At 45.7% G+C, this 23,751-nt stretch overlaps 3 protein-coding genes across 3 annotated transcripts in view; all 3 read left to right on the top strand.

Annotated features, from left to right (window-relative positions):
- The window catches only part of armc3 (armadillo repeat containing 3), a gene marked incomplete at both ends in the record, with an annotated part of 12,266 nt that extends 7,974 nt beyond the window's left edge, over positions 1-4,292 (top strand). The window contains 5 exons of the mRNA XM_084451135.1: positions 552-642; positions 2,760-2,858; positions 2,968-3,210; positions 3,829-3,991; positions 4,083-4,292. Of these exons, the coding sequence (XP_084307261.1) occupies positions 552-642; positions 2,760-2,858; positions 2,968-3,210; positions 3,829-3,991; positions 4,083-4,292 (806 nt within the window). The remainder of the gene's footprint in view (positions 1-551; positions 643-2,759; positions 2,859-2,967; positions 3,211-3,828; positions 3,992-4,082) is intronic.
- A 476-nt stretch (positions 4,293-4,768) lies between these two features.
- Positions 4,769-7,291, top strand: msrb2 (methionine sulfoxide reductase B2). The gene is made up of 5 exons (XM_084461592.1): positions 4,769-5,186; positions 5,613-5,710; positions 6,081-6,157; positions 6,267-6,414; positions 6,642-7,291. Exons 1-5 carry the CDS (start codon positions 5,075-5,077, stop codon positions 6,768-6,770), a joined length of 564 nt encoding a protein of 187 aa, XP_084317718.1. The 5' UTR covers positions 4,769-5,074; the 3' UTR covers positions 6,771-7,291.
- A 6,966-nt stretch (positions 7,292-14,257) lies between these two features.
- On the top strand, positions 14,258-16,445 carry LOC311328513 (lipocalin-like). The gene is made up of 6 exons (XM_084461289.1): positions 14,258-14,367; positions 14,616-14,755; positions 15,422-15,501; positions 15,603-15,716; positions 15,845-15,946; positions 16,146-16,445. The coding sequence occupies exons 1-6, from the start codon at positions 14,272-14,274 to the stop codon at positions 16,163-16,165; spliced, it is 552 nt and encodes a 183-aa protein (XP_084317415.1). The 5' UTR covers positions 14,258-14,271; the 3' UTR covers positions 16,166-16,445.
- The last annotated feature ends 7,306 nt before the right edge of the window (positions 16,446-23,751 follow it).

Here is a 23,751-nt window from a genome sequence, read left to right as displayed (position 1 = left end):
TACCTATTTAACTTATCTGTATATATCTTTGTATTCCTATAGATTTAACATCCATACAGATTTAACCCATCTGTAAATTCTTCCGTGCATGCATATCTTTTCAGCTCTTTCAATTCTTGTACATATTCTCTATTTGTGTTAAACATTTTGTATTGTTATTTGACTTTCATATAGAATTACTTATTTTACTCCACTATTAAGCATACTTGGGAGCTAGCAATTCCATTTCACTGCATATTATAGCTGTATGATGTGTTTGTGACAAATAAATCTCACTTGACTTGTGTGGGCCCCCCCCCCCTCTCTCTCTTCCCCCTCCCTCTCTCTCTTCCCCCTCCCTCTCTCTCTCCTCCCGTCCCTCGCTGTCTCTCCCCCTGTCCCTCGCTGTCTCTCCCCCTGTCTCTCCTCCTGTCCCTCGCTGTCTCTCCCCCTGTCCCTCGCTGTCTCTCCCCCTGTCCCTCGCTGTCTCTCCCCCTGTCCCTCGCTGTCTCTCCCCCTGTCTCTCGCTGTCTCTCCCCCTGTCCCTTGCTGTCTCTTCCAGGCTCGCGCAGGCCAGAGGGTCCTGCCTCTGGAGGAGCTCTCTAAGCAGCCAGTGAACCAGCGACGGCCCATCATCTCTGTGAATGCCACGCTCCCTGATACGTGAGTGTTCTAGAATGCCCCCTGACACGTGAGTGTTCTAGAATGCCCCCTGACACGTGAGTGTTCCAGAATGCTCCTGACACGTGAGTGTTCTAGAATGCCCCTGGCACGTGAGTGTTCTAGAATGCCCCCTGACACGTGAGTGTTCTAGAATGCCCCCTGACACGTGAGTGTCCTAGAATGCTCCTGACACGTGAGTGTCCTAGAATGCTCCTGACACGTGAGTGTTCTAGAATGCCCCTGGCACGTGAGTGTTCTAGAATGCCCCCTGACACGTGAGTGTTCTAGAATGCCCCTGGCACGTGAGTGTTCTAGAATGCCCCTGACACGTGAGTGTTCTAGAATGCCCCTGGCACATGAGTGTTCTAGAATGCCCCTGGCACGTGAGTGTTGTAGAATGCCCCTGACACGTGAGTGTTCTAGAATGCTAGGCCACAGACTGTTGTCCTCCCCTGTGTCTAGTCTCCCACCCCATTCCTCTCCTCCGACTCCGCCCCTGCCTGTGACTGCTTCTCGGTAAGAGACCGTGAAAATGCCCCCACACACACACCACACCACGTGGCTCCATTTCTGATCAGCAACTACAGCTACTGTAGCATTTCAATGAATTTACTTTGTTGAACAGAGAGGGTCCTATCAGGGTGCCTCTCTTCCACTCCGCTGCCCTGAATATAGTACACACATGCACGCACACACACACACACACACACCACCACCACCACCAGAATAATAAAGTACTCTATTATGCAACAATTCTATAGGGAGACAGAGGAGCCTCTGGTATCAAGTCCACTTCACCCTGTACCCTGAGATGAGATTGTGTTGTAGCGACTCGGAGGAGGAGTACGCCGAGGGGTCTGGAACATGCAACCTTGGGTCCCCTCATCCCAAAGGCTGTGGCCTCAACCTTCACTCACACAGTCACAATGTGTGGGTGGTGGTTCTAGAGTATGGGCCCAGGGGGTAGAGTGTGGGTGGTGGTTCTAGAGTAGGGGCCCAGGGGGTAGAGTGTGGGTGGGGGTTCTAGAGTAGAGGCCCAGTGGGTAGAGTGTGGGTGGTGGTTCTAGAGTAGGGGGCCAGGGGGTAGAGTGTGGGTGGTGGTTCTAGAGTAGGGGGCCAGGGGGTAGAGTGTGGGTGGTGGTTCTAGAGTAGGGGCCCAGGGGGTAGAGTGTGGGTGGGGGTTCTAGAGTAGAGGCCCAGTGGGTAGAGTGTGGGTGGTGGTTCTAGAGTAGGGCCCAGGGGGTAGAGTGTGGGTGGTGGTTCTAGAGTAGGGGCCCAGGGGGTAGAGTGTGGGTGGTGGTTCTAGAGTAGGGGCCCAGGGGGTAGAGTGTGGGTGGTGGTTCTAGAGTAGGGGGCCAGGGGGTAGAGTGTGGGTGGTGGTTCTAGAGTAGGGGCCCAGGGGGTAGAGTGTGGGTGGGGGTTCTAGAGTAGAGGCCCAGTGGGTAGAGTGTGGGTGGTGGTTCTAGAGTAGGGCCCAGGGGGTAGAGTGTGGGTGGTGGTTCTAGAGTAGGGGCCCAGGGGGTAGAGTGTGGGTGGTGGTTCTAGAGTATGGGGCCAGGGGGTAGAGTGTGGGTGGTGGTTCTAGAGTAGGGGGCCAGGGGGTAGAGTGTGGGTGGTGGTTCTAGAGTAGAGGGCCAGGGGGTAGAGTGTGGGTGGTGGTTCTAGAGTAGGGGCCCAGGGGGTAGAGTGTGGGTGGGGGTTCTAGAGTATGGGGCCAGGGGGTAGAGTGTGGGTGGTGGTTCTAGAGTAGGGGGCCAGGGGGTAGAGTGTGGGTGGGGGTTCTAGAGTAGGGGGCCAGGGGGTAGAGTGTGGCGCTACCGCTGCTGCATGTAAAGCAGGCCAGGCCTAGTAGCAGGCTGCCAGCAGGCCGGGTCAGGCCCAGGGACAATGGGGCCTCAGAGGGGTATTCACACCAGGAACAAAGACAGGAAAACCAAAACACCTCCACATCCAACCGTGGACCTCTGCTGGTGCTTACACTGAAGCTTGGTCCTCGATGATGAACTTTTAAACAAAAACCAAAAGCTTCAGCTGGACCGGTGAGCGGTCCAGATAAGCGTAGTAGTTGTTTTGCTCCCTGCTCTGCTGGTCGTCCTAAGTCTCCTGTTTGTCTGCAGGGCGCCAATGGAGCAGTCAGATGAGAGACAACAGGACAGTCCTACTGGGACACGCGCAGCGTCTGTCCTCAGCAGCAAGGCCGGCAGCAGGACACCAAGGTGTGTGTGTGTGTGTGTGTGTGTGTACTCTCGTTGGAACAATTAATTGAAATATCTGAGGTAAAGTCCATCTCTCAGTCCCTCTCTCGGTCCCTCACTCCGCCCGCAGTAAGGGGAAGAGCAAGGGCCGGAGAGAGGACGAGAAACAGAGGGATGGGGACGAGAAACAGAGGGACGAGGACGAGAAACAGAGGGATGAGGACGAGACCAAGCCCCCGCAGGAGGTTGCCCCGGTTACGGGGAAGCCGTGGACGCCGCCGTACGACGCCGCGCTCTACACTCTGGTCACCGCGGCGACCGCAACGGTCCTCCCTCTGCGTGACGAGGGCGAGCAGTACGGCGAACTGGCCAGGTGACCAGCGCACCACCGCCGCTCGGCTGCTTACCTCACACCACAGTACTCAACACTAGGGCTGGGTATCGATTAGAATTTCAAGAATCGATTAGATTCCGATTCACAAGGTTCAGAATCGATTATCACGATTCAATTCGATTCGATTCAATATCGATTCAGTTAGAGTTATTAAAACCTGTTTTTTTTAGCTGTAACCTTAATTACATGACTGCCAAGTTATGCAACACATCAATACTAGGGCTGGGTATCGATACTGATTTTCAAAAATGAATGAATGAATGAATCATTGAATGAATTTTATTTTATTCATTCATTCATTAAATAAAAGATCGATTTTGGGATTCATGAATCGATTCTGAAACATTTGATTCCGAATCGATTCCGAATCGATGAATCGATTTTTTAAACCCAGCCCTACTCAACACAATGACCAGCCCCTCAGCCTTCAACCAGTAGAATATACAACATGTTATTCAGGATAACACACCATCAAAAAACCATACTACATTGTGGCTAAGCCTTGACCAATGCACAACTTTATGACTTGTTTCCTGGCCTACCGTTGGCTGCGACGTGTGCCACTCAGGCTGTAACCTCTGTGTGATTGGCTGTCAGGCTGGTGAGCGAGGCGATGGGAGGCGCCGTGGAGGTGGACAGGCAGCACGACTTCCTGTGGGAGCTCCATGTCAGCGAGCTCAAGTTCGAGCTGCAGTCCAACATCGTCCCCGTGGGCAGAATACGCAAGGGGACGTACTATCACAGAGCCCTTCTATACAAGGTACCTCCCGTACACCTGGATCCCCTACCGATACACTCACATCCTGAACTCTCTCTCTCTTGATCACTTCAAAACCTAACCCCCCCCCCAGGCGCTGGCGGATCGTATAGGCGTGAGCTGCAGCCTGGAGAGGGGGGGGTATAACCGGGCCTGGAACCAGGTGCTCCTCCCCGGCGCGGGGCCCCGTACCCCTGGGCGGAGTCTCCCCCAACCCCAGGCCTACCTGGTGGACCTCATGCACCAGCCTGGAAGACTACTTCAGACCAACACCCCCGCCGCTATACACTACCAGACCATCTAGACCATCCAGACCATCTAGACCGCCTGACCGCACTGTGGAATCAATAGGAAACTCAATAAGGAAACGTCACATACACTGTCTTTCATGCTGTTTATTTTCATCTGAACGGCTGTTAAAACTATTAAAAGTATTATTCTAAGTTACGCAGAGTCTGTATAGGCCTATTATATAATAGTGTATATTATATATAGAAATATTGTATTAAATTGCTTTATTTTAAGGAAGTCTCATGTGATAATTGGTTTAACCTGTGCATGTGTTGTACTGGACCTTTGGCACTATAACATCATGTTGTAACCGTACAAGGTGAGACTATAGTGTGGGTGAGCACTCCCCAGACAAGCTTGGACTGGTTATTGATCTAATCTTCTGTTTACTGAGTTCAGAAATGATTTGCCTGGGTTCATAAGGGTTATATTATAGACAGACGATGGTAAAACCCTAACATGTTCTGTTCAAGTGGAGAGGTACGCTCAAGAGGTGGTAGCTATAACAAGCCTTACGTTCCCTTGAAGGAAATGTGTGATGATGATGATGATGATGATGATGATGATGACATGTAATAGTTAATTCTCACCATCGTGACATAATGATACTCTGAGGGTGTTGCACAGTCGGTGTTATCAACCTTATCAACTTTGACCCACTGACGATCTGATTTTTGACCGGGTCCCCCGAGTACACTCGAGAGAACCAGGCAGTGACCAGCACAAACTCGAGGCGTTGAGTCCTCTGCTCACACCATCTTCAGGGAAAGCGCATGTTACATCGCAGGAGAAAATATGTCTCGATTCTTCGTCCGACTCTCCCATATAATTTACAGAGGCACCACCAGTTCTGTGTTATTACCCAAAAGAGTTACAGCCTTCATCCGTCCCGTCTCCACAAGTTCAGGTAGGCTACATTCAGCGTTGTATGTTCCATCTGTTGATATTTGCTGTGGTTCAACATGTGCAGCTGGGCTGGCAATCCGGCAGGTTACAATTGCACACGGTCGCAGTAGCCGATTGGACGTTTTTGTAGGCTATTTTATCCTGTTCCATCGCGATATGATTGAAGAAAATTTAGTAGTTTTGTTATATAACTGTCAACAGCTTTAGGACCAACAACCATCCAAAAAGACATCTGTCATTTTCCTCGCTTCAAAGAGCAGGCATTCTGTAGCCCATATTGCTCGAATAAAATAATTTAACAACACATTTTGTACTAGAGAAACGTAAGCCTAATAGAATATTCACATAAAATGAATAAAATTGGTTGTTGATTATTTATTTTCATTGTGTGTGTGTATGTGCGCGCACACGTACGTGCGTGTTACAGGCTTGCGGTCACTGACTCGTTATGATGAGACCACAGACTGGCAGAAGAAGCTCACTCCCGAGCAGTATGTAGTCACGAGGGAGAAAGGGACAGAGGTGGTAAGTCACACACACACACACACACACACACACACACACACACACACACACACACACACACACGTTCTCTCTCTGTGTCTTACTGTACACACTACACACTGTTTGAAATGAGTCCAGTGTGTAGGTTGGAATTGACGTTGTACTTTGTAGTGGCCTATATTTTTTTTACTGCTGTCTATCTGGCAGGCTGTCAGATACCAATAGGAACACAGGAGCAGTGACTTAAAGAAAGAGTTTAAGAGACTATTGATACAGTACTCAAATTAATTCAACATTTGTGTTGTTGCACAAGTGATTGTTGCTCATAGTATTTTCATAAGACTTAATGTCAAGAGTGTGTGTGTGTGTGTGTGTGTGTGTGTGTCCTCAGCCCTTCAGTGGGATCTACCTGCACCATAATGACGTGGGGATGTACCACTGTGTGTGCTGTGACTCTCCACTCTTCAGGTAAGATATTAACCTCTGACCTTGAACTCTGAACGGACTCCCAGACACAGAAAGAGGCTGACTGTCTTTCTCCCTCTCTCTCTCTCCCTCTCTCTCTCTCTCCCTGTAGTTCGGAGGCTAAGTATGACTCGGGGACAGGGTGGCCGACCTTCAAAGAGGCTCATGGGACATGGGAGCGCGACGAGAGCCACGCCTCCATCATCCGGCGCCCTGACAACAGCCTGGGCAGTGCTGGAACAGAGGTTCTCTGCAAACATGTGAGTTGCATTCTGGGTAACAAAGCCAGTGAGCTGAAGTATTACAAATACGGGAACTGTTCTTCACTAATACTGCAACATTATTAGCCTTTGCAGTGTTTTAAATTCTATCGGCTATGTTTGTAGGTTAATAATGTGTGTGTGTGTGTGTGTGTGTGTGTGTGTGTGTGTGTGTGTGTGTGTGTGTGTGTGTGTGTGTGTGTGTGTGTGTGTGTGTGTGTGCGCAGTGTGACGCCCACCTAGGCCATGTGTTTGAGGATGGACCTGACCCTACAGGGCAGCGGTTCTGCATCAACAGTGTGGCACTCAACTTCAAACCCCGAGAACAACAAGAACCCAAGCCTGATGACAAATAGAGCCCAGCAGAACTATCTTGAATCCTGTACGACCTGTAGAACTGCAAACCCCAAATCTAGAATCATCTAGATCCACCTCATACGATCCCGGATCAAAAGTGGCCAAACTGGTACCGTATATTGTATTGAAATACTGCCCATGCTGTTGGGTGTTGCTGTATTGATGTCTCTATGTTGGAGGTCTCCAATTGTGATAATGGTGAACTGACACGTTTTTGTTGACTTCAGAAGCCATGGTAAAAGTTCTACACAGTGAATTCTAGTTTGGTAGAATAGCCTACATCTGGTTACAGTAGAGTGCATTGTAGAATGTGATTCTGGAACTACTCTGAACTTTCTAGAGCTAGAGCAACCAGACCAGCGTGGGACCCCACCGTGTCATCCTGACCACACTGTCGTGTATTCCGTTTATAGACCAGAGAGTATAGAGCCATATACCTGTAGTCTATGTTAGGACACAGTCCTGACCTCTCCTGAGTGAAGCACATTCGATCAATAAATGTATATCTGTTACCTTTTCACTCATCTTGTGATTGTGGTCTGTTGGAAGTGGTTTTGATTAGCCAGTTTGTTGATGAGAAAACAGCTGCTGGATGAATCAGTTATTGTGCTACAGTATTACTGTCAACTTAAAATACTCAACACTGCCCCCTGTCTGTCAGTTCAACACACTGAGTGACTGCCCTGACTGGTATGTCTCTCCCACTGTCAGGAAATCATGTTAATGATAAACACAGTAGGTCATCATCCTCGGTGTGTGTGTTTGAACAGTGGAGAGCATGTCAGAGACATAGGACCACAGACAGAAAGAGGGTGAATTATTTGTTCAGAAAGCAGAAGAACACATCAGGAAATAAGAGCGATAGAAAGAATATCAAAACACAGAGGGAATCTTGTCGTCCTAGTGGACTATTAGGTTATGGTGGGGTATGGTGATGTTTCGTGGTGGTGTGTATTGACCCATATGTACACTTGTCTATTATCTATCTGGAGTTGAAGGTGGCTGTACAGTAGTGCGTGTTCAGGGAGTACAGTAGTGGGGACAGCACACAGCCCTGGGGGGCTCCCGTGTTGAGTGGGAGGGGAGATGAGGTGTGGTTCCCCACCTTCATCCTACATTTCACCACATAACCACACTATTGGCATTCCAATGTCAGACCGTACATATTTTCTGTTGAAGTCCGGTCAGTCTGACTCTGAACACGGTCTTCAGCCTCCCTTGGCTCATTAACATGCCTCATCAGGATGGAGGAGCAGTTTGGACTTGAGGGTTACCTAGTTCACCTTGGCTGCAGTTGGCTCATTTGTTGCGTAGCTTACCTCACCCAGGGTGAGAGAGAGGTCCGCGCTGTGAGTGAGGCCAGGACAGAGAAGAAGAAAGGATGCCATGTAACCCAGGCCTGTCAGTTTTCACTGCTCTACCTTAGCGGAGACATGTATGATAAGCAATGACAACACTCTTGTTTGACCACACAAGTACTGTCCCAAAAGCTTGACTATTGTTTTGAGCTGCAGACATCAGTCAATGTTCCATATATTTACTGTACATGTCAGTTCAGGATAAGAAACCAATTATAATTTTAATGAAGCCCCCAAAGTACTGTACATTTCTCTGCAGTAGCCTCATCTGGGCACATCACCTGGTGGGAAGGTGCTTGGAGATCAAATGTCCCTACTTGACAAAAGCCTGTCAGAACTGTCAAATCTATAGTCACTGTCTCCCTCTTGAGGTCAGAATTAGATATTACACGTGCATATGATATGATTGTGATGTATTTGCAGCCACTGAAAAGAGGTGAACATCTTCCTCTCTCACAACATCTCTGGTGAGTGTGCAGGATCTGTCATCATATCACACCTTAAGATGTCTACCTTAATGCATGGATTTAGGAGATGGATGTAAGAACATGTCTCGATGAGTGTAAAATAAGACAAACATGACCTGATTCCTTTACCGACCACTGAAATAACATTCTGAGCTTTTCCCTCAATATGCAGTTTGTATTATTGTATTAAATCATGGATACGGTTTACTTACCCTAATCCACACTTTAGTTAAGTTAAATTAGTACTATTCCTAATCAGAAAAATGGGGAATGCTGTAATTTCAAATTAGTTTAATACTAAGTTTGATTCCTCAAGTAAAAGTATCAGAATTAACGTTACAGTACAGTGAACATAAATATGTACGTTAACATCTATGCAGAGGTGGTATCAGGGTTAATTGTGCTGTTCTACTGTTACAGAGACCTTCACTGGTAAGATACTATAGATCATGCAATCCTCATCAAACGACCGGAGAAGTGGGTTGGCCTCTCCGGTCCAGTCCTTAATTGGCTTAGGACCTATCTAACCGGTTGTGATTTCTTTGTTGTCCTCGGTGACCATAGTTCAGGAAAGATCCCTATGACCTGTGGGGTGCCCCAAGGATCGATCCTAGGACCTCTACTCTTCAGCCTGTACATGCTGCCCCTTGGCAGTGTCATCAGGAGGCACAACATTAGCTACCATAGCTACGCAGATGATACCAAACTCTATATTTCTGTAACACCCAGTAACTACAGCTTGATTGACTGCCTTGTCAAGTGTATTACGGATATAAATGTATGGATTTCACATAATTTCCTCCAATTAAACCAGGACAAAACAGAAGTACTGATCATTGGAGAAAAAGCTGAAAGAGAGAAACTATCTGCACATTTAAAAACTCTGTAAATCGACACCAAATGCCAGGCTAAAAACCTAGGTGTCATACTTGACTCAGATCTTAATTTCGAAAACCACATCAAGAATATTACAAAGACATCTTTTTACCACTTAAGGAACATTGCCAAGGTGCAACCATTTCTCTCTCACGCTGACACCGAAAGACTAATGCATGCTTTCATCACAAGCAGGCTGGACTACTGCAATGCTCTACTACAGGGGTGGCCAACCAGTCAGAGACTAAGAGCCACAAAAATTACTGTGGTATCACCCAGAGCCACACCATATATACCAGCGTTTCTCAACCTTTTTTTCAGTCAACGCACCCTTCATAAGTACTTAAAATCCCAAGGCACCCCAGTCTAAAATAATAAGAAAAACATTATTGTCCATTAAATATACATTAAAAGTTAATTTATTTAAAATTAATACATACAACAAGATATTTTCTGACATAATATATTTTGGACTGGGCTGGGTTAGGCTGGGCTGGACTGGGTTAGGCTGGACTGGGCTGGGTTAGGCTGAACTGGGCTGGGTTAGGCTGGGCTGGACTGGACTGGGTTAGGCTGGACTGGACTGGGCTCGAGATTTGAGGCTTTGAAATGTCCCAATGATGTCTGGCATATCAGACAGAATGGCTTACCATTACGTTCTATGAAGAAAAAATTACTCTCCCCACTCGGGTAAAAAATGTCCTGTGTTCGTCTTCATATTTTCTTTTAGCTGCGCATTTCTTTCCAGCCATTCTTTGGTTGTGTACAGTAGCCTAGGCTACGTTAGCTTTTGTCGTAAAAGAATATGACCCACGCAAAGCAAATTATTTTGTTTACAATAGGTGCGTTTACATGACAAATATTTTTCAGTCTGGTTGATTTCAAGCTGATTTCAGCTTGAGCGTATACATGGGATACAAAGTAAACTGCTTGGATGTTTACATGCGACAACGAAACAAATGTTTCGAACGCGCACGCAGCCGTGAGTGATTGCGTTACGATTGTTACAAACAGCTGACTACGGAACTGTCGAGCGTGCCTTGATTAGTCAAGTCTTGAACATGCGCAAAATGAACGCAGAACGCAGCATCAATCCGTTTCAAGGTAGTATACATGACGGACCAAACGGTTTCGAAAAGGTTTAAACTACCTCCTTGAAAGCGATTGGAATTTCAATCGGGTTGGGGCATTTCAGTCGGATTGAGGTGTTTATATGACATATTTTCAATCGGTTTGGTCTTCCAAACCTATTTGAAACCGATTCAAACTGTCCATGTAAACGCACCTAATAATTTTGTTACCAAGGTGATTTGCTACCTATATGATTGGTTTTAAGTGGTTCTCACGCGACTTCCTCATTAGCGAAACGAATCATGATTTTATGACAAATCTGCAATAAATGAAATGGGCGGGAAGAAATGCACAGCGAAACTAGAGAGAGAGAAACGTTCTTATGGAATGAATTAATTTATTTTTTAATGAAAGGATGGAAGAGCCGCAAGCCAACTTTGGGGGGGATGGATGGAGGAGCCGCACATTGACGGGCAAAGAGCCGCATGCGGCTCGCGAGCCGCGGGTTGGCCACCCCTACTAGCAGGCCTACCAAAGAAAGCAATCTATAAACTACAAATGATACAGAATGCTGCAGTACGAGTCCTCACCAAGACTAGACGAAGGGCACACATCACACCAGCCTTAAAATCACTACACTGGTTACCTTTTAACTCTAGAATAGACTTTAACTAGTCTATAAATCTCTCCACAGTAACTCACCAGAATACATTTCAGACATGCTTGTTAGGTACATGCCCAACAGACCACTCAGATCCTCAGGTACTGAACTTTTAACAGTTCCAAAAGCCAGGACCAAGAAACACGGAGAGGCAGCTTTTAGTTTTTTATGCCCCCAACAGGGAGGGAAGGAACACGCTGTTCTGGTCAGGTCACCACATTTCACCACATAACCACAGACCATCGGCATTCCAGATCCAGGTCAGACTGGGCATATTGTCAGTTGAAGTCAGGTCAGTCTGAACATAGTCTTCAGCCTTCCGTGGGTCATGCCGGTGGAACAGTGTTGACTTGAAGGTTACATAATTCATTTTAGCGGGGGAAGAGGGGGGTTACCTAATTCCTCTTAGCGGGGGGCATTTGGCAGTGCTGTGGACACAGTTGGCTCACACGTTTCGTAGCTGTCCTCACACAGGATGAGCAAGCAGTGTGAGCTGTGGGTCAGGACAGAGAAGAAGATAGAATGTTATGGAACTGCCTATCAGATCTGAACAATGCAGTAATTCAGTTAATGTTTTGTTTGTAAATTAAACGATTAAACGAATGGACTCTCATTCACACTCACACACTAATGGCGGCAGCTGCCATGAAAAGTTGTCATGGAATTTTACACATAGTCTCAAGACTATTCAGATTCATATCTTTTCTTTCAATACCTGTTCATCCAGTCCCCTGCCTTTTGTAATTGTAAACACCTCCTCTACCTCGCTCTTCCTCCTCTCTTTGTTTAAGTCAGAAGGGCCACACCTTCTGTCCTTTCCGTCCTGGCTCAGACCTCTCTCTTTTGTAATTGTAAACACCTCCTCTACCTCGCTCTTCCTCCTCTCTTTGTTTAAGTCAGAAGGGCCACACCTTCTGTCCTTTCCGTCCTGGCTCAGACCTTTTGTTTTCTTTGTCCATATTCAAAGTGAGTTTTCATCCCCCGACCACTGTGTGATATCCGTCACCTTACGATGACGTATAGACAACTCAGCCAATCAAATCCACATCCTTGCTTTGGGCAGATATGAGGATCCGGCGAGCTCATGTTTACTTCTTCTGTTGGAACCACTCTGTGTTTTACTTTGAGGTCCGTTTGCAATCGTATTGTTTTCTTAATAAATCTGACTGAACCTATTTTTGAGCGAACCTGGGCTTTGGCAAATACTTTCATTTTTATCAACAACAAGCGCCAGCCTGCTCACTGGGAGCCATTTGGGGTCTAGTGTCTTGCCCAAGGATACTTCGACATGTGGACAGGAGGAGGGAATCAAACCGCCAACCCTGCGGTCATTGGACGACCCTCTCTATCGGTTGAGCCTCTAATGTCGGCTATTCACCTCTCAAACCGATGTTGATGTTGCTCACTCTGCAGTGTGTGTGTGTGTGTGTTCACTAGGCCTATATGGGGAGAGATTTACGCTGAAATCTAATAGATCCCAGATGTTATGTACAGAGGGTCAAAGTTTGATGACAAAACAGGGTCTGCAAAAACCTACCCCCCACTTAACCTAAAATGTGTGTGCATGTGTTACACAAACTGATGTTGATGTTGCTCACTGCAGTAGGCTATGTGTGTGTGTGTGTGTGTGTGTTCACTATATGGGAGAGATTTAAGCTTAAATCTAAGATCCCAGATGTTATGTACAGAGGGTCAAAGTTTGATGACAAAACAGGGTCTGCAAAAACCAACCCCCTACTTAGCCTAAAATGTGTGTGCAAGTGATACATGTAACCGATAAGCCTATGGATCGATTCAGCTCTGGTGGAATGCGCCCCAACCCCCCAGACAGAAGACCTGGCTTTGTTACATACAGCCTACCGAGAGAGCGGCTCTGTTTACCTCAAGTCAACTCCAAAAACGATAAGTGGAGCGTGCTTTTACATGCACGTTTTCAATCATAAACAAGCGCGGATAACGGACTGATGCCCACAGCGTAGCCAATCACATGCTGAGCCAGGGTAGCACACACGCCTCCTCTCAGCCACCTGAACATTATGTGGAAACATAGGGTGTCACCATGACGCCTGGGAGCGCACGTTGTATAAGAGATGATGGCTGTTCATTAAAGACGCGTGTTATTAGGCCCTATGGGAGCACTGATACCTCACAAAAATGTCAGGATTGCTACAAATCAATAGACGCAAAACAAAATGCATTCAATTCAGACACTTTATTGACATATACCACCACCATCTTTATGTAGGCTTATAAAATGAATGGCTTCCGACAGCCACCGCTACCTCCCCCAAAGCAAGTCTAACATGTCATGTCATTATTTGTCATTATTCTATGTCATATGATTATTTGGCTCTGTAATCTGCGCTGGCTACAATGAACTCACCCATAGCCTATTTCCTCACAAATTCGTGGAGGGTTCCTCACCTTCGTTTGTGTTTCAAATTCATGTTTCTACTGTGACCCTGCCTAAATCGAATAGCTATTTACAATGCCTTGTCATGTTATTATTTAGCTGCAATGAAGAAAAGTGGCGAGGGCGTGAGGAATTGTCTGTGTGCAGGTGTGTGAGCTTGACTGGTCCGAGCAGAGACGGTCATTGTGTTGGTGTTGCAAGTTCTTAAGTTGGCCACTCTATATTACCTCAGGGGAAATGTCTTCAACGCGACAGTATTCCTTGCTAGACCTACTGCGCAGGCATGTGACTAAACGTTGCATCACTCCGCTCATTGAACTATTGAGTCTGTGTGTGCGATTGAGTGCAGAGATGGTGATCAGAGCAGCTTGAGAAGACAGATCCACACACTGATAACTTCCGGTTCACTTTATTGAAAATACGCAACGTTTCGACCCTTAGGTCTTCATCAGGCAACTTAGAGCAGCTGAACCTTCTTTATACAGTAGCCCCCATCAGGCCTATTGCTGAGTTGGCACTGGGTGTGTGTATGTGTGTGCGTGTGTGGGGGAGGGGGTCAGGGGGGAGTGAGAAAGAGGCAGGACACTGGTGGAGGATATAAAGAGCCTCATTCGTCCTCTCACACACACACTCTCTGAAGAACCCTCTCTGAGCATGAGGCCCACGCTGCTGAGGGTGCTGCCGGCTCTGCTGTGTGTGCTGGTCGTCTGCGCTGAGGTCCTGCCGGTGAAAGACTTCAGCCTGGAGGCGGTGAGACAGAACTGAGACGGTTTAATAGGGGGTCATCCTGTTAGCATGTTCAGATGAGACGATGGAAAACTCAAGGCAATGAAAAGAGGATCAGAGAAAGATTGTTTTTTTTTTTTTTGTTAAAAGATGTGACGGCCTGTGTGTGTGTCTAGGTGGCTGTTTGTGCGGTGTTAACAAGTCATCTTAACCCATTCAGATGTTCTCCTCCTCCCTCCCTGGTCTCTCTCTCTTCTCTCCTCCTCTCCCAGGCGGCTGGTAAGTGGTTCATGGTTGGCCTTGCCACCAATGCCCAGTGGTTTGTGAACAACAAGGCAGGGATGAAGATGGGCACTGCCACGTTCGTCCCGACTGCTGGAGGAGATCTGGACCTGTCCTATGCCACCCTGAAGTAGGTGTATTAAGCGTGTGGGCACTTGTGTGTACTGTGCTAATGTACTGTAATAGTGTGATAGTGTGATAGTGTGTATTGTGCTAATGTACTGTAATAGTGTGATAGTGTGATTGTGTGTACTGTGCTAATGTAATCATGTGATAGTGTGGGTTTAGTCTCTTTCCAGACTCTCCCGACTCAAATATTACATTGAATAGCTACGCTCAGCATGCTACATAAGAGTCTGTGCTACGCTCAGCATGCTACATAATAGAGTGTGCTATGCTCAGCATGCTACATAATAGCGTCTGTGCCACTTCGCCACTCAAGCTGGTGTTTGAGGGCGTATCGACGGGTCAGAATTGAAAGAGTGACAGGTCGTAGCAGCAAATGAGAGACGCTAGCCCAGGTTAGATGGGCGGGGCATATCTATGGGTAGGAGCGCCTGATCGTGAAAGTCGTTACTGATTGGTGTCGCAGGGATTCCGGTGCTACCAATGAACTGGCAGGATTTGAACACCAGATTTTTACATGAAGTGTTCCAGACCCATAGAGAGATCTACAGCATGCAGTAACGTAGAGTAGCTTACTATTAGCGAAAGAACTCTCATGGGTCTGACATTGAGACTAGTGTGGGTTTGGCTTGGGACGGTGTCAGATGTTCTCTCTCTCTCTCTCTCAAAGTGCTGATGGTACCTGCTGGAGAATGACTAACCTGGCCAAGAAGACCGACACCCCCGGACGCTTCACCTTCCACAGCCTACGTGAGTAAACACACAAACATGCACACACACACATGCACACACACACACGGACACACACACCTCCATACTGTTTTCTCACCTCCACACTCCTCCTCTCTCAGGCTGGAGCAACGATAATGACATGCGTGTGGTGGATGTTCAGTACGGTGACTTCGCTCTGGTCCACACCATCAAGACCAAAGATGGCGTGACTGAGGTCCTCAACAAACTCTACAGTAAGTCCATCTGCTGTTGTTTAAATCTCAGTTGTAAACTACATTGTGAGCTAGATAGATGTGTGACCTGTGGACCCCCGTGGCTGCGGTCATTGCATGTCCTGACGCTGTGGGGGGGGCGTTTGCAGGTCGGACCCCCGAGGTGAGCGCTGTTCTTCAGCAGAGGTTCAGCCAGTTCTCCCTGGATACCGGGATCCTCCCTGACAACATCGTCATCCTGCCTAAGAACCGTACGACCGCTCCCCATGAACACTGGCACAACGCTGAAAACATGAAACACTGAATCTGAACCCCAAACTACTACTCCTATTTGAGTCATATTCTCATATTATATGGCTGACATTGATACAGTATTTTGTGTTGGCGTGCTTATTGGATTTCACTCATGAATATGGTCCGCTCTAATCTTACTCATGTTTGTGTTTACAGCTGAATGTCCACAGCCATAAGAAGGCGTCTCCACACTCAACTTTGAACACACTGGACCTTTGCTCATGCCTGTCAGCAGCTAAACTACCTACAGCTCAATCTACACCCCAGACAGAGGGACCAGCAGGCACAGCCTGCCCCCTCTAAAAGCCCAGTTCAGGAGTAGCCAGGGTAGTTCTGGGACTGGGTCTCTCTCTTGTCCCCCCAGACCCTCTTTTCCCCCCTGACCAAATTAACCACTCGCTTTTTAACTGTTCTATTGTTGTGATTTGCTGTATTGAAATAAAATTGTGTAAAAATCTCTCTTTATAAAGGACATCATCATAGTGTTTTGTGATAGTTTGCCCTCTACTGATGGGTTAGAGGGAACACGAGGAAAAACAATTGCGTCACTGATCATTGCTCAACATGACAAACACATTCCAGGAAGTTGCTAGTGATCACCAGCAACTCTTTATATCCTTCTGGTCGTCGATGACCAGAACAAAAACGCAGGCACTCAAGTAAAAAACGATTTATTCTGAGAGCAAAGGCAGCTAGACAGACCAACGCATATCGACTCTGGGTCTTGATCAGGGTCGAACAAACACACTCGGTCTGAACTATATAGCTACTGTTGTGACGTTTCACCTAATGGCTGAGCGCTTGTATTTAGCCAGAGGGGGCTCTGGATAATGTGGGTCCCATTATACATGAAAGAATGTACCTCAATCATAATTACAATCACATTAAAGACAAAATCACAATACATTTTACCCAGAATGCACACAAAGAAATTCTATCACAATGTAATTATAGCAAAGATATAAATACATATGTATAAATTGTCTACTTCAAAATTAGAATAAATGTTCAAAGCAAAAAATAGGGGTTTTAAAAATGAGTAAGCCCAGACTGAATATGCTAACTGACCTCGTTGACTTCAGGTACAGTAACACACGAAGAAGACCTTGCTACCTGGTGTCCATTCACTCCCATGATCTTTAACTTGGATCTCTAAATGCAAGTAAATGACTGTAAATGCTCATCTTAAAGGCTGGTTGCAAAGCCAAAGGTCTGTCCCACTGTGACAGACAGAGGTAGTACCTGGGCTGCGTTCCGAATCGCATACTTCTACTTCTTACTACCAGCACCTACTACAGCTGCCCTTAGAAAGTACGTACTTTGCAAGCATAACATAGGCATCTAATTGGGACATACTAGCCTACCTTGTCATAACATTGCGCCTTGAAATTTGCCCACATCCGTCGCTGTCCATAACGCGACATTCATCTACAGCTGTCACGACTCGCACATGTGACGCACATTTCCGCTGCGCACAGGATTGTGGGTCAGAATAGACAGAAAAGCCTGCTGCCTTGCATACTGCAAAATACGACCGGATGTAGTAGGACATCCTGTCGTGTGTCAAGAAATCCAGTATGTGTTTAGTGAAGCGACGAAGTGACGTCACTGATGACGTTCGCAGCCTCGCTGGTTCAGGAAGTGGTTCGAGTAGTTGGCGCGATTTATGAACATATATATACCATACCATACCGTGATCGCTTAAAACCAAACACAGTTGAATAAATACTGTTTTTAAATAAAAATGAATAAAGTCCCCTCTCTACATCAGTTGCACAAGCACCTTCACTGCCCTTCTGTTCACAAGCACCCTCACTTTCCTCTTCCTTGTTAACACTGCCACAGGTGAAAACACAATTGTCCCCGTCATTATTATGACTTTTTCAAATATTTATGTAAAGGATGAGGTTCACTTTGGCATGTGTACTACTACCACGGAACATTGATTGGAATGTGTCAGCCTGTTGATAAAGGGAGACAAAAACAAATGGTTTGAATGATTTATATTGTGCTCACAAGATAAAATGCGTAGTTAAATGAAAATGAATTTATTCTTGTCCCTGGCAGTCATTATTTTCATGCCCAAACTGTGCCAACACAGGTTTGAGAGTATCACATAGTTAAAATGACTATGAACACATCTGTCTGTTTTACAGTCTTTGACCAGCAGGGGGTTTGTGAGCGCATGAAGCCTCGACAAATGACCCTTTTGTGAACCATTTGGCTGGAATAAGCTTAATCTCACCATCACTAGTAGACTCCATTTTCCGGTCCAACCCTGAGGTCCAGAGGTCAACCCGGGTCAGACGTAGCTAGCTATACATAAGGAAGTTATTTTTATAGCAGAGACATATGCAAACCAAAGAGAATGTTTAGCTAACGTTAGCTAGCTAACAAGATGACAAGCTATACGAACGTTAACTTACCTAAACACAGGTCGGACCATGTCTACAACCACCCTTGCTGTAGTTTTACTTGGAAAAGTCCACCATATTCCCCTCCTTGGTCAGCGCCCACTGGACTGGAGTGTCCCAATTTTCATTTTTTGAAGAGAAACGGAATTCTATCGGGTCGTATGACATTTTCCATGTGGTTGTTCGTGTTCTGGAAATAGAAAATGCACTTCTATTCTAGTCACGGCGAGTTTGTTTTCAAAAAGAATATCAAAACTGACTAAACATACATGGACCCTCACAGGGCCGTTGCTAGGAATTCTGGGCCCCCTTAAAGAATATTGGTCGGGGCCCCTACCCCTCCGACTTTTCGTCACCGCTTTTTTCTACCCCTTTTTATTTTTTAATTTTTAATTTTTATTATGTATCATTTTGTAATTATTTTTCTGTTTCTCTGTTCTTTTTCAAATTAACCTCTCCATAGACACTGGGTATAATTATATAAATAAATTATGCATTGTGTATTATCTGTGCTTGGACTGTCTCTGTCTGTAGCAGTTTCATGACTGGAACTACTATGAGCCTCTTCACTCTCTGTTTCTGACTGGCTAGGACCTGGCTCTGTAGACAGTAAGAACATAACAGTGTCTTCTTAAGACTTGGGAATAAATCTATGTAGCACTGTAGAGTTTACAGGAAGCTGGCTAGGCGGCTGTTGATTGGCTAATAAACGCCTCTCTTATTTCAAGAGCAAATACCCTCTCTAAAATAACAAAAATGAACTGAACAAATCAGCACTTAAACTGAAATCAACTCTATATGAATTTCTATGAATTAACAACACAATTTCTTTATTAACCATGAATTTCTTTATGTAATGTAACTGTTTCATATGTAGGCTATCTTAACCTGGATTACATCTACATGTTGCTATTCAGTACAGTAGTTCAGTAATAAGTTTAACTAGCCAACCAGTGTCTACCTCACTCACTCACCATCTAAAGAATCTTCTGGGGGCTGGGGGTGGGTGTCTAGGTCAGATGAGGCCACAGATGATTCTGTGAGTAGCAGGACATAAAGGTTTTACAAAGAAATCAACTCTATATGAATTTCTATTATGAATTTCTATTAATTAACTTAACACTATTTATTTATTTATTAACCATAAATTCCTTTATGTAATGTAACTGGTTCATATGTAGGCTATCTTAACCTGGGTTAATTTACATCTACATTTTGCTATTCATAGCAGTACAGTAGTTTAGTAATAAGTTTAATATCCAACCAGTGTCTCCAGTCACTCACTCACCATCTAAAGCATCTTCTGGGGGCTGGGGTGGGTGTCTAGATCAGAGGGGGCCACAGCTGATTCTGTGAGTAGCAGCACATAAAGGTTTTAAAAAGACATGTCAACAGGACCGGCTAGTTAGCATAGCACATTATAATTTAAGCATTCATGAGAATGGAAACATGTGTCCTGGCTGCTGCTACTGGACTTTTATGTATTTATTTGGACAGGAAGTATTTGCAAGTGTGCCAGATGGCAAGCTAGCTAACAGTAGCCACCTCACTAGAACAGTACAGTGGTTGAGGCTGGCTAGAGAAAATTTAGCTTACTAGAACTGTAGTAGCTGTCTAGTTAATGGTAGATAACGTTATCCAACAGATAGCTTACCAGAACAGTAGTTGGCTGGTTGCTAACACTGTAGCTAGCTGTCTAGTTAATGGTAGCTAACGTTAGCTAGCAGCTAGCTAACCAGATCGAGTTTTACCCATGGAGGTATAATATAACTGGAGACGGCATTGAAAATGGCTGCCTATTCATTTCAATGAAAGTTGCTCACCGGCGCATGAAGCCATTTGACGTAGTGGCCAAAGCCCGGTATTGCAAGTCAAATCAAGGCATGCGGCCCAAGAACCCTTATTTCCCATGTTAGTGGATGATGATAGATAGGGCTAGAAAAGGAAAACAAAATTTTTCTGGGTATCATTCAGCATCAGAGACCAATCTTATCAATATAAACTTTTAGTTTTAGGGGTTTGGGGGTTTTTGAAGCCACCAATACCTGTATTGAGCCATTTAAACATGTGCTGTGCACGAGCCTCGGGGACGCGCTGGTCGCGCGTTCGTGAGTCCTGCGAGCTCGGGAAAGCACGTGACCATAGGAAGACCCGCCCTACTCTGCCTCTGATTGGATAGGAAGTCATGTAATGACATCGGTTAACATTTGCTATGCTTTTAGCAATGAAGCTGCTATGATCATGCTAATCATAGATATGAACGTATGTCTATGATGCAAATGATCATGACATGTGGTTACTTTAGGACATCGTTGGAAAAGATCTAGAGGGTAAGTGGGTCAATGTTGAATAACTTAGCTAACATTACCTAATGTTACATTTCTTTATATTAACATCAACTATATTGATAGGCTAGGGAGCTATGCTAACGGTAGCTAATGCTAACGGCTTAGGGTTAACGTTAGTTAGTTAATGCTAACGTTACGTTCGGAGGTCTCAGATGTATTTCAATTTTAACAATGTTGAGCATGATCAATGTGACATTGTTCATACATTGATTACAGTCTGTAATCTTGTCTGGCATTATTTAGCTATAGTGGGCTGATGCTTGCTGCTGCTACTATAGCATTTGCCACATTATACATCAAATTAATCAAGCATAGTGTTATTACCTGAAGGCATTATTACCATTGCAAGTAAGCATGCCATGTATATGCCATGCCTGGAAATCAAATTAATAGTGTAATTATTCCCCATCATAGCTCATTGTACACTGATATAATCATTCTCCTTGCCTTTGCTAATACTCATCTCTTTTATCAAACTTTGTGCTAGGAAAGAAATCTGGCTGTGATTCGTCGCTAGTGCTCATCCAGGCTGTTGTCATCTCCCGCCTGGACTCCTGCAACTCCCTACTTGCTGCCATCCTGCAGCGTTGGCCATCAGACTCCTGGAGAAAGCTGCTGCTGACCTGGTGTTCAACAGCCCCATGCTCTTCCACAAAACTTCCCTACTCTGTTCTCAGCACTGGCTCCCTGCGCTGTCCCATCCAGTTTAGGACTGTGGTTTGAGCCTACAGGGCAAATGAACAGCTCCCTCCGACCTCCAGGCTGTGGTCAAGCTCTGCTGCCTTGAGGTGATTGGTTCCCCAGTTGCTCCAAGCCCCCCTACGGCAGATTGGCGTGGCCATGGCTTTTTTCTGTCCTGGCCTCACAGTGGTGGAATGAACTGTGCACTGATGTCAGAACAGAGCCAATAATACACACTGTTCATAGTGAGCCTAGTTATTATTGATTAACTTGGACTGTTTCCTCTCTCCTTGTCAGTCATTAAAATATGTTCAGTGTTTCACAATACTGATGTATAACATTTCATTATTTTGTCTCAGACCATTTCTGAAACAATCATCAGTGTCAGTATACATTTCCCTCCAATGTTATTGCTTGCCCATTTTTAACCATTTAACTACTAGACTGTACAAACGAATTGCACAACTATAGTATTTTCTAGGTATAGCCTACTTCTCCACTTTCTCTTAATGTTGGTATGAAATGGCAGTCAAACTATGCAATGATGTTCCACACTGTTTCCACCCAAATTCCCAACAAATGTGGCCACCACACTGTTCAGGACATTCACAGGTCTTGCTCTCAGGGATCGGTAAAAGAAAGGGACATGGTTCCTCCATAATGTGCTAAGGCTCTGCTTAGATCAAAGGCTTGGTCATCAGAAAATATCACAAAGACAGTGATCACAAAACAATTAAAAACATGTCACCAGTGTATGCCTTAACCCTAGTCAAATTTCTAGTATGTGTTAACCATATACATGGCAGTAAACAGATCTTGAGTCATACAAACTGGAGGATGCTTGACCCATACAAACTACTTTAACTCAATTTCAATAAACAACTTCAAAATATGGCAGACAGAAGAGCTGAGCAGACTTGGTAGATGACTGGATGATCTTACAGAGAACCAAGGGAAATTGACTGGTATTAATGCTAAGAGTAATGAGGGATGAGGTGCAGCTGGGCAGAGTGGAGACAGGTGGCAGGTGATGCAGGAGATGGGAAGGTGAGTAGGCAACAACCAAGCATGAACAGGAACTGGACCACTGGCTCCCCTTGACTGTCCAACCCATCCATCAGCGCCAGCAGAGTGGACACGATAGAGCCAGAGAGAGAGAGACAAATGCAACGCAAGGTTAGTTTAGTTCCAATCGCCCATGTGCAACATCAATCAAGTACGCAGCCAAGCTAAAGAACCGAGTTACACCAGAGGCGGAGCGAGGCGGTGGCTCCGTGACAGACAGGCCTCACCTGTGTATCTGGTCCTGTCTGCTGGAGCATACTGGGGACAGCCGGTCTATCTTGTTGAAGAAGATGAAGGAGGGTCTCATTAGGTTGACCTGGGGAGAGACCAACAAACAGCCATCACAAGCTCTCAGTCAACACTGAGGATGATGGTCAGGTGTCCTGTCCAATAATTATACCCCCCTCCCCCCACCGCCACAGTTGCCCCATTGGCTAACCTGGTCAAAGAGAAGGCAGAGCTGATTATGTGTTCTGATTCACCAACCCACTTGCTAAGGCAGTCAGCTCCTTTCCTTATAGACACCTTTGTGTTTCCCTGCCTACACTCGTTAGTCTGCACCCGCGCCACTGGGGTCTTGCCTGTACTTGGGGGACTGTAGATCAGAGCACTACACATCTGTAGGTGGGGGGGGGTTGGGGGGAGTATGTGAAAAACAGGGACTTCACAAGACAGCTCAAATTAGACAAGACAGCTTAAATACGGCTGGGTCTTCATATGTTTACTGGAGCAACGTACTGTAGTGTGGTCTCACCTAGGAGGTTCTTCTATCAGGTGATCGAACACAGAGGGGTTGCTCTGCTTCCTGTTCACTGACTGAAAAAGCAATCACAGTGGGATTTAGTGACATCATTATGCACATCAGGAATTCATTATCTCATCTAGTCAGTCAAAAAATGATTTTGTCCTCACCAATAGGTGGCGCCTCATATCACTGCATTTATCTTTTAAAACAGCAAACACTATGTGTAAATAAGGTTTTAAACTTCATCAACATCATTATAAATAATCAGCCCCTATGGCTGGATACAGGCGCAGCAGAAGTCGAGGGTGACAGTACTAGGTTTTTTAGCTGGCAGGTGCCCGTCAGGCTCAGTGAATATCTGGTTGAACTGGTTTAAACTCTGTCCTCAGTATTAGTACTGCCCATGTGCACAATTGATTCGCTAGCTTTTCATTGGGATAGCTGGTGGCAGTGTTCTAGAAAGGTGGTCATGTGCGTTCCTAAGTCAGAGGACCCGGGTTTGAACCCAG

This window comes from Borostomias antarcticus (genome assembly GCF_949987555.1).
Source record: "Borostomias antarcticus genome assembly, chromosome: 2".
NCBI lineage: Eukaryota > Metazoa > Chordata > Actinopteri > Stomiiformes > Stomiidae > Borostomias > Borostomias antarcticus.
This window is presented reverse-complemented; position numbering and strand designations above follow the sequence as displayed.

Coding starts and splice junctions, on each gene's coding strand:
- LOC311328513 (XM_084461289.1), top strand. CDS start 14,272: ATGAGGCCCACGCTGCTGAGGGTGCTGCCGGCTCTGCTGTGTGTGCTG. Junction 15,502..15,602: donor CTTCACCTTCCACAGCCTAC/GTGAGTAAACAC, acceptor CTCCTCTCTCAG/GCTGGAGCAACGATAATGAC. Junction 15,947..16,145: donor CGTCATCCTGCCTAAGAACC/GTACGACCGCTC, acceptor TTGTGTTTACAG/CTGAATGTCCACAGCCATAA.
- msrb2 (XM_084461592.1), top strand. CDS start 5,075: ATGTCTCGATTCTTCGTCCGACTCTCCCATATAATTTACAGAGGCACC. Junction 5,187..5,612: donor TCCCGTCTCCACAAGTTCAG/GTAGGCTACATT, acceptor TGCGTGTTACAG/GCTTGCGGTCACTGACTCGT. Junction 6,415..6,641: donor CAGAGGTTCTCTGCAAACAT/GTGAGTTGCATT, acceptor GTGTGTGCGCAG/TGTGACGCCCACCTAGGCCA.